The following is a 10,917-nucleotide window of genomic DNA, read 5'->3' as shown; positions in this document are numbered from 1 at the left end:
GCGCGCGAGGAGAGAGAGCGCGCGAGGAGAGAGAGCGCGCGAGGAGAGAGAGCGCGCGAGGAGAGAGAGCGCGCGAGGAGAGAGAGCGCGCGAGGAGAGAGAGCGCGCGAGGAGAGAGAGCGCGCGAGGAGAGAGGCAGTAGTCCCAGTAACGATTTTAATGTGCTTTTTAAAAAAAATAAAAGGTGTTTTTTTTTCATTGGTAGATCTCATGGAGCTCGTCATTTGAAATGTCGGTCTCAAGACAGAAAATTGTGGGCACTCCTGCTTAAAGGTGTATGGCCAGCTTATGTGTACATACTCATACAATTTTATAATTATGTACAACTATTTGAGTTGAATAAAGAGTTAAAAAGATTAAGCTGCAATGAGGAAATACTATATGAATTACACACCAAGGACCCATTCCTCAGTGTTACTATCTGTAACTATTTATCCATTCCATCCCTTACAATGGGACTGGTCGAAGTCATCAACAAAGATCTGCAATCCTGATGTATTGCTTGCGTGATTTAACATAATGAGCAGGTAAGTATTTATGCAGATAAAGGGGTTGATTTACTAACCTTATACACACGTAACATGTATACACCTCTGTAGTGTGTTCCCTCCCAGCATGATCTATGGGTGGAATCTAAACACCTTTGTAGTGTGTACACACCCAGCAGGTGTGTTGTGCAAAGCCCTGCATGAATTGCAAGGTGATGTTGTGTAAATTAGCTCTACGTTGTGTTGCTTGCGTTGATGAATGCAGGAATGTAAATGCATGAGCTAACCATTTTTGTCTAAACTGTGAAGCAGCATTATATATGCATCATGTGCATGATTTTTCCATATATGGCATTAGTGGAAATATGCTTTTAGAGACTTTTTGGTTGATAAATACGTTTTGCTGTGTAAAAATCACACGCACCTAGTGCGTGCGTGTGTTTAGGTTAGTAAATCACCCCCAAACTCTCAGAAATGAAGGCAGAATGGACGACAAGCCTCCTGAGCTGGCTACCCATAACCATGCAGGACAAAATGGAAAAAAAATAAAAGGGCGCTCAGGAAGTACAGGAAGTGGAAGTTTTAAATACTGAAATGATCAAGACATACATGGATACATCTGCAGGTTAACTATAACATCTCATTTAATTAAAGAGACTCTGTCCCGTTGCCCTTTATTACTAGCCCACCCCATGACCCACTTATACTCATCTTTGCCACACTCCCCTACCAATCTGTCAAAGTTACTGCAAATGCCCTATGCTTCTGGGTATGGGGGGAGCATGAGCGCAAGCCTGTGGAACCAATCGCCATACCCAAACACTGTCACCTGACAAGGGGGGAGGATGTTTTCAACCCTGCGTAAGTTCTGACACTATGCGGAGCTTACACAGGGTTTGCCTCCTGGCGGAACAGAGGGGAACTAGAGCAGGTAAGGTGGATCTATGCGAGTCGGGGGGTGGGCTAGTAAAAGCCTTAATGGGCAAAGTTAAAGAGTCCCTTTAAATAACAAAATGTACACTGAATTTTTTAACATTGCATGTAGCACTAATCGTTAAGCAGAAATGAATAATATACTGTTTCAGGGCTGCTAGTGGTTCCAGTACATTCAGTTTCTTGAACATTAACCAAGACTTAGGCTACCTGCAGCTTTTCACTTGTGGCCCTGAAGGACCTAACATGGCTCCCCACATCCCCTTTCATTAGATATTTTCACCTACCACTCAATCACTCATGCAGTGGTCAGAAAGTTAGAACGAGCAGGACATCGTTACATCGTTCTAGTCATCTGTTTCTATCATTTAAGCTATGAGCTACTCTCACAGCAATACTGTGACAGAAAAAAACATGGTTAGCAGTGGGAATTGTTAACAGTTGCCCTTTGCAGACATCTTGTCTCTTTGCAGGGGTTCTTCTTGTTCCATTCTACATTGTTCATTCTTCTACGTCTTTAAATAAATGCTACAGCTTTTAAAGTGTATCCTTCACACGGTACACTCAGGTTGGCCACCAGGATTCTTGAAGGTCTATCTCCAGCTTTGGTAGCCACCAACCTACCCGTAGACCATTATCCTACTTTTTACCTAAATCCATTTGTGACTGCAACTTAGTTTTGAGTTTGTGTGCACATTAGGAAGAACCCCCGGCTATTTCTCATTTGGACTAGTGTTGGATTCAGTGGTCTCAGAGGATAGATGATACTTGTCTTCTGAGTCCAGTGATGTCTCCTGACCTTGAATGGTTCCATATTCAATGCTCTGCATCTGTAAGTGATCCTTCTCAGTCAGGATATTTTCTTCTCCAGTTTCTTCAATATAAGCACCGGCATCTTCTTCATCGCTGTCCTGAATAGAGAAAGGTATATTTAGAGAATTCGACAACTGTGTCTCCAAATAATTATCAGCCCGAGCCTCTAGATATATGGTGGACACCCAGCAACTAACTAGCTTTATAGGAAGGAGAAAAGCTGGCTAGACATGAAGAGATGGGTCTGAAAAACATTTCTCCTTCATGGCAACTGAAGGCCTAATATGTTATCTCTGATCATCCAATGTGATGGAGGTTGCCGGGAAGACTAGAGGCCCAGATATTAAGCAGCAACATGACCTAAGCATGGCCATAACGCTGCTTAAAAAATAATTCAAATGCACATTTCTTAAAGTGGACCTTTACACTAACAAAATCTTATTCTACCAATGCATCCTGATTTGAAAGGGCTTCAGTTTGCCAAAGCAATGCCCACTGGGATTGCCTTCTCATCAGCAGAGCATTGCTGGGAAATCTCATCTGTAATCTCAGGAGATCTCAGGGAAAGGCATGCTATGCATGGTCACATGTCTAGTCATGTGCCAGATTTTCAGGAAGTAAATGGAGAGCTAGTAATCTGCCCTTAGTTAACATGGCCACTGTCAGAAGACTGGGGAAGAAAAGAGAAATAAGATATGCAAAGACTAGAAAGCCGACAATTATCTAGAAGTATGTGTGTGTAGATTGTCATTACTAAACATTTCTAAAGGTGTGTTTGTTGTTATTTTAAAGGTCCGCTTTAGGCAAAGGGATGTACTTTACAAATGCGCTTTATGCTCTGCTTGCTTTGGGAATCCAAGGCATGCCATTCAAATAAACAAAGTTTAAACAAATACAGGAGGAGAAAAGTTGCTTCACTCTCTTTGAATTAAACCTCAGGCAATTCTGTAAAAAAAAAAAAAAAATCAAGGCAACTGGACTTGCTGTATTTTTCTTGAAGACGTTTCACTGGTCATCCAACCAGCTTTCTCAATCCAGAAACCTCAGACAGAACTTGTCTTAATAGGTAAACAGGGTGAGGGTGGAGGAGGTTGGAGTCACTTCTCTGATTTATTTGCGTTATTGAGCTTTAAAAAAGCCCCGTCTGCTGGCTGGAAATAAAACTACAAAATATTTGTATGCAATAATCGATATTTACCTGACTCTTGCAAAGATATTTTCAAATTCATTTTTTAACCCTGACCATATTACAGCATATGAAGAAAAAAATATACAAAACCACCAAACAATCCCATTAAGAAACCATGTATAAGATGCCTTGTTTAATGAAAACAAATGTTGTACATAAAGGGGCGGAGTTTGGCTACCCCTGCTTTAAGCATTTCTGTTGATTACACAACCTGAGCTTTCCCAGTGCCCCATCATTGTGATGGGTAGCCAAGCTAGGCAATTATGAGACACAGGAAGTATAAAGCTGGCCATACACCTATAGATTTCTATGGTCAGATGGAAAATGTGCAACAGATTCCTCCATCTATGTTACACTGTGTGGGTGGAGGAATCTCCATTCCTCTATCCATATAGGTGTATGGCCAGCTTCAGTGGAGAGCCATTCTTCCTATCCTGAAAATCAGTCAAAATTTGCCTAGCAGAACGCCCTAGCATACCAGTATGTCCAATAGGACAACTAGAGTTTTGTGCAGGTACCCGGAGTACCCCACAGCTGCAAACCAGGGATGCTTTCCTAACTTTTATGTCAGTTTAAAACTTAACTTGATGAACGTTTGCAAAAGAAAAAAAAAGAAAAAGGCAATGATATATTTTTTAAAAATAGGAGGGAGAGGGTGGTCCTCAAGTTGGTTTATTGAGAAAGGGGAACTCAAGGTTGGCTTTGCCAGTCTAGTGATGCAGTCTAATGATCAAGCACATGGTGGAGCAGTAGCAATGATCCTGCAGGACTTCAGGTAATGGAAAGTATGGTCACGCTGCATATACTGTGCAGTCATATAACACAGCAAGTACAGGTTCAGCAGCATGAAGATATATGCAGTCATTTACTAATCTTTTGCCACCTAAAACACTTCCAATACTTATGCTTAGGGGATGTATTTATCATTTTACCTGTTCCTGTGCCCTTTGGTATTCGTCAATTGCGTACTGATATTTGGGAGTATTCAGTCCAAAGAGGTTTGCTAGTTTTCCTCCCAGGAAATCGCATGCTGCAAGACACAACACAAAAGATAGCCATTAATTACACACAGGCTTTTTTTAATTGCCGTTACAAACCCCATGTTGATGAGGGCTAAACAACAGCCAATGGCGACCTACTGGTAAATGGCGATCGATGGGTTGCCGAACCCAGCAGATGATCAAATGTTATTACATACAATGTAAATCCCACTCATTTCAGGTTTCCTTAGGAGGACACGAGTTGGAGGGATAATTTAAAACAGTTGTAGAAACAGGCTGCAGAAGGCCTAAAGGTGCCCATACACTGCATGATTCTCGTATGAGAATCGCCGGAAATCCTGCGATCGTGCAGTGTATGGAAGGCGTGCGACCGTTTCTAATGTACGGTCGCACGACTTTTGTATATCAAGCATGTTGGAAAACCAGCCGAGAATCGTACGGATTTCGGCTGGTTTTCAACATGATCGAGAGATGACTGCCGAACGGGCCGGTGTGCGCATGCGCACACTGCCCATTCAGCATTGCCGTCATCGGAAGCCCGCCCCTCAGGGGGGTGGGCTTGCGATGATCGCAAGTACGATCTGCCTGTCCAAGATGGGCAGATCGTACGTTTTCTTAAGTACTTTACAACCCTCGCAAGACAAAAGTCTTGCGAGGGTTGTAGAGTGTATGGGCACCTTTACACTCCACAGGAAGAACAGAATGTAATATCCATTGCATTCGCAGGAAATATGTAGTATGCCATACATCAGAACTAACCATTTCTGGGGCACAATTTAGCTCCAGTTCCCCGCTATTAACAAGCAATCTGCAGCAGTTAAAAAATGCTGATAACCTTCTAGTGGAGGGGTAGGCAAGCTCGGGCCCTCCAGCTGTAGTGAAACTACAAACCCCATAATGCATCTGCCTCTGCAAGCCATGCTTTTGGCTGTCAGAGTCTTGCAATGCTTAATGGGATTTGTAGTTGCAAACACAGCTGAAGGGCCGGAGTTTGCATACCCCTGTTCTATTGGAAAGGGTCATGCGTTCACTATTTAATTGCCTGTTTTTTTGATCTCTTAAAGCTGAACGCCAATCAATTCAGGTGAAATGCCTATATTGGAGCAGTCTTTTCATAGGATTTCTATTTCTGGACATCTCTTCCTGGGATTTACACAGCTTTATCTGGCAGGGCAGCACAGACCTGATATTTCTCAGCTAAAGTAACAATTTACAGGTCTTGTCCCTCCGCCAAAATGTGATTGAACAATCAAAGGAGAAGCAGCAGACTGATGAGCATGTCACACTGCTCTCTCCTTCTATCAGCATGTCCCTTGTAATCACAATCTCCTTTGTCCCTTGTGATTGGAGAGGCATAATGTTAATAGTTCATCTTGTTACTCACTGAAAAAGGCGGAGGTTGCAACCCGAACTATCCAGAACTGTATGTATGTGATCCAACTCATCTTTGTCTGCCGAAAAAAATAACAAGAAAATTGTCACTGCTTGAAAGAAGAGCTCCCGGAAATCTTTGTCTTTCAGTGGTGCCGGGTCTAAGCAGAGGCGGTTGTAAATATTAGTCAGGGAGACGATCTGATAATAGAGTGTTTTCCTTGAGAACACACAAAGAGTCCTCCATCTGATATTTCCATTTTTTTTGTAGATGCTAGGGAATAAAATCAGCACCTCTGTGCTGAGCTTCTAGGTCTGTACACCTGCTGTTCCCATTATGAGGAGCTCCCACCATCCCTGCACTGAGTTCCTGGGTCTGTACATCTGCTGTACCCATTATCAGGAGCTCCCACCATCCCTGCACTGAGTTCCTGGGTCTGTACACATGCTGTGCTCATTATGAGGATATCCTACCATTCCTACACTGAGTTCCCAGATCTGTACACCTGCTGTACCGATTATGAGTGGCTCCCACCATCCCTACGCTTAGTTCCTGGGTCTGTACACCTGCTGTACCTATTATGAGGAGCTCCCACCATCCCTGCACTGAGTTCCTGGGTCTGTACTCCTGCTGTACTCATTATGAGTGGCTCCCACCCTCCCTGCTGGATGTTTTATTTTTATATTACAGAGAATGAGTGGAAGTGGCCTTTAGGTGCCTACAGGCACAAGAAAATGTTATCCTAATGCGGCCAGTTATGGTCCAGTTAGGTAACAATTGTAGGACATTCCTGATCATACTAGTCATTCAGCCGGGCTAGATTTTTACTAGACAACCAATCACTATTGTCTACCACAAAGAGGCCAGGTTTTTGCCGAAGAGGCATTTCATGGGCGTCCCAATTATGTGACCACTGTGTTAGCAAATCACATGTGTGATAGCCAATTAGCCTAACCTGGGCTTCTGATTGTTACCCTGCAGCCAGGAGCAATTAGTGTGAGAACAGCTCCACTACTGGGGGTGCAGAAATGAGTGTGCTCTGGACAGAAATTGGGAAACTGTACGCATTGATGTGGCCCACCTCCATGCTGCCACATATATGCATATGGCCGGCAAGAAGGGGTCAAGCAGACTTGGGTGTGAAACACATAAAGGATCAGATTGAATCAATATCAATACCGTGTCCACATTTCGAAAGTCGACTCTCTGATCTTCCTCCTCTTCTGCTTCTTCTTCCTCGGTGCTGTACTCCTCCATGGTCTCTCCACTCGCAAAATGGATTATCCTTCTAGGCAGCCTCTTCTTCTCCACATCTGTCAGATCAATTTCCTTCTGTCAGGAAAATGCACACAGACACGGAGAAGGAGGTAAATATATTTCATTATTATAGGTCACTAAGTTTAAAAAGCAAAAATATATATTTCTTTCTTAAGTTGACCATACACGATACAAGCTGATTGTGCAATCTTCTTTAGATCTGCCATCAGCTATGTAGTGCAAGGGACTAGCCAAATGGAATGGATTGTTTAGTATTTACCTCATACTACATAGTTTAGGTACATCTAAAGGAGATTGTCCAGAGATTGTAAAACCGAGAACAAGATGGTATAGATCAGCTTGAAATAGAGAGGATCTTATGCAGTAGATGGAAACCCTCCCTGCTTCGAGTAGGTAAGTTACAATATGTCTAAAATAAATGGGCCAGACCTTATAGGAAGCATGCATGTTCTCCACAGTTTCTGGGAATCAAGTGCTATCCACAGCAGGGGGTCCCAGGGTCAGGGAGGAGCTGTAATGAAGCCAGCTGGCTCATGTGCAATAGAATTGACCATATTGCTCTTTATATGCTGCCACCCATTGTTCTGCCTTCATATCTGATCCAATCATCCCTAGATTGGACCTTCCAAAAAGAGGGATGAGGTGGTTAGTGACATTCCGCAGGTGTGGCAAAATTCTTTGTTTTGCGCTTGGTAGGCATTGAGGGCAGATGTAGTAAAAATGGGCCCAGGGCATCTGGCAAGTCTATGTCCATGATAAATGTAATCTGTAATCTAATGTCTTGCCAGAAAGGCCAGATCTTGGGGCAATCCCAACAGATGTCTCCTCAGCACAGTGCAGATAGGGTTACGAAAATGGTAGCCAATCAAGAGGAAACCTATACCACTGGGTTAGGAGTTGATAGCAGGTTTCCTGCATCTTGGAGTCTATTGAGGAGGTGTGTTTTAACATTATGGAGTAATTGTGGTTCTGCAAAGGCTACAGTCTTTCTAATGGTAAGCACCCCTTGGGTTCAGGGTGTATATCAGGGATACAGTCCTAGAAGGAGGAGTAGATGTTGTACATAGCCTTTGAGCGAGGTGAGGGAGGAAATAGGATAGAATAGAATCTCCCATGATGTTCCCTCAGAGCAAAGGAGCCAATTTACAATCCTTAAGGAATTTGCAGCATGTGTCACCGCCTGCTGACTTGTATTTAAAGAACAAGAGGTTTTCCACAGGAGGAAACCAAGAACATCCCCAATGGAGAATAGGGTGGATATGTGTGGGGCAAAGAAGCCATTACTGTTGATTATGCCACATGATGGTAGTGTGTGCATGGTTAGGCGTGAGGCTGTCTAAAAGGTCACAAAGGTCCCATGGAAGCTATGGGGTGTTCATTAGATTTCTGCCTGCCATGGATTTTTCAATGGATACCCATAGCCTCTGCCTGGCATGGCAATGCCAAATATAAATCCTCTGATGTGCTGTGGCTTTATAATACAAGGAAAAGTCAGGGAGCCCCAGGCCACCAGAGGTCTGGAGCAACCTAATAGCGATCATCTGTAGAAAGAGCCCTGGTACATTCCTCTTCAGAAAAAGTATTCTCCCTTACAGTTCCTGATGGGGAAGGAAGAGGACTATTCACCTTGATGCAGGCCTCAAGGTCTTCTTGGTAGAGCCCCAAGATCTAGAGGCATCATGCAACGGCCCAGTCCCAAAGTTAGTGGCCTGAGGGTTGAACAGTAATTACTAAATTCCTGTGGACACCAGGGACTTGAAGCACAGCAATCCCTATAAGGGCCCATTCACACCATGTCCGGATCAGATGCGGTACGTTACATTTTTCTTCCCCACCAAAAATGCATCCCAATGCATTTGTATGTTATTTTTGGGCTCTGTTCACACCAGTCCAGTTCATTGCAGTGCAGGAAAAAAAAATTCTGCATGTCACACCCGATTGCGTCACAAACGTGTCATAAACGCACCGCATGGGAACGCAACAGAAGCTATGACATGGAGCAGGAAGAGATTAATTTGCATAATGAAATTACCCCCAAAAAACAAAAGAAAACGCACTGGAACAAATCACAAACACACTGCACCGCGTTTGCAGAAACGCATGCAGATCTGGTCCGGACATGGTGTGACAGGGCCCTCAATCCGGCCAGCTGACACCTGTGCAGATTACGGGGGGATGAAATTGGTAACGGTCAAATCTGACATTATGAAGATACGTAAGTACCAGAAATTCATAGTCAGATGTTTAGACATAACCTACAGAAGCTCATTCGACAATTCTGTTTACATATCAATTGATCCGTTCATACAAAGTATTTTTTGAACAGTAACATTGAACGGTCAAATAAAGAACTACAGTATCCAACAAGATAAAGACTACAAAAAGCTTTTATGGAAACCTGTGCTGAGCAATACGCAGGCTGCTTTCTCCTTTAAAAAAATACTATGTACCTGACTGCCATGCTAATCCAGTGGTTTCAATATTTGAAGTCATTGACCAATGATGGGGATACTGATCAGGAATGCGAAGCAGGCAAAAGCATTTTCAAAACGCGATCAAAATTGGAAGCCTTTGTTTCCCTCTCATTTAAAAGGGAATCTGTCAGGAGCCGGGGGCAACCATTGGTGAAGATAGGGTAAGGATGACAGAATACTGAAAAAGAAAGTAAATCATGAAGCATGGGGAGAGGGGGTGATTGGTCATGGGCCTCCTAAATGACCGACCATTGTTAGCTGGGGGAATGGGAGATACACCTAAGCTTTTGCACACTGCCAACTTTCAGCTAAGAGCAGATAAAGCTTCAATCTGACACTTTACCAGGCCTGCCATCCAATGGGGATCTCAGATGAACTGTTACATTGTAGAACAAAAGAAAAGAAGGAAAGAAGAATTCCTAAAGATGAATATAGAATTATAGACGACTGTTACTCACCATTATGACACTTCCGTCGGACATGTCTGCTGTCTACTGGGGTTTGTTTTTTTTTTTCTTCTGAAAGTCAAGAAGGAAAACAAGAAAATCAAGATGTTGGAGCATAACCGGTAACAAGATTCGAGTGGGAGGAGAGTGACATTGTGACACTGGAATACAACATTGTATAATAGGATCCTGCAATCTTTTTGAGGTTTTCCAACAAATAAGACCGATCAAGCAAATTGTGACTGTACATCATAAATAATTGGCATTTTCTTTAATAAAATAATATTAAATGCTACAACCTTTTCAAATGAATGTATTCTTTTTAATGATGGAAACATTCCCCTGCACATTATTTGCGCCATAGGTATGCTGATGTATAAAACTTCCGCCCAGTGTATAGCTGGGTGAATGTCATTCGCACAGCACTGCGGCCACCAGGTGGAGCCGAGGAGCATTTCCTAGGCTCCCGGCTCCATCTAGTGGCAGTAATGACATGTGAACGCCATTTGCACAGCTTTATTCTGGGTGAAAGTTTTGTACATCAGCCCCGTAGCCCTGGTTCACACCTATGCCAGTGCGACAGTGTGCATGCATTGATGTGTTTTACATTCGACAGCTAGCATTACGTTAGGGCAGCCTATTCATTTGAGCATCTTTGGGGGGGACCTTTTTTAAAATACACTGCACCAAAACGTACGTGTTAGCAAGATGCGTTGGGGTGCCATTAAGAATGAATGACACTGCAATGGAACTTCAGCATGCATTTGTGAGCGCTCCAGGAATGCGCATGATTTCATACGTATTCCCCTGGTGCACAGATGTGAAGGGTGACTTACATATAGTAATCTTCGATGCGGGGCTCTCCCTAAGGTATTCACTGCCTGAGGCAATCCACTGGACTAGAGGGGAAGTGGTTGTGCTTA

General features: G+C 43.3%; 1 protein-coding gene across 1 annotated transcript; it reads right to left on the bottom strand.

The window, feature by feature from the left end:
- Positions 1-2,070: 2,070 nt before the first annotated feature.
- LOC108801305 (protein FAM177B-like) lies at positions 2,071-10,033 on the bottom strand. Its single transcript, XM_018573242.1, has 5 exons — positions 10,007-10,033; positions 6,976-7,128; positions 5,809-5,875; positions 4,356-4,453; positions 2,071-2,332 (listed from the first exon to the last, which is right to left on the bottom strand). The coding sequence occupies exons 1-5, from the start codon at positions 10,028-10,030 to the stop codon at positions 2,135-2,137; spliced, it is 540 nt and encodes a 179-aa protein (XP_018428744.1). The 5' UTR covers positions 10,031-10,033; the 3' UTR covers positions 2,071-2,134.
- Between the last annotated feature and the right edge of the window lie 884 nt (positions 10,034-10,917).

The sequence above is a fragment of the Nanorana parkeri genome, unplaced genomic scaffold (assembly GCF_000935625.1).
Source record: "Nanorana parkeri isolate BGI_ZX_2015 unplaced genomic scaffold, ASM93562v1 scaffold2297, whole genome shotgun sequence".
In the NCBI taxonomy this organism is placed as follows: domain Eukaryota; kingdom Metazoa; phylum Chordata; class Amphibia; order Anura; family Dicroglossidae; genus Nanorana; species Nanorana parkeri.
This window is presented reverse-complemented; position numbering and strand designations above follow the sequence as displayed.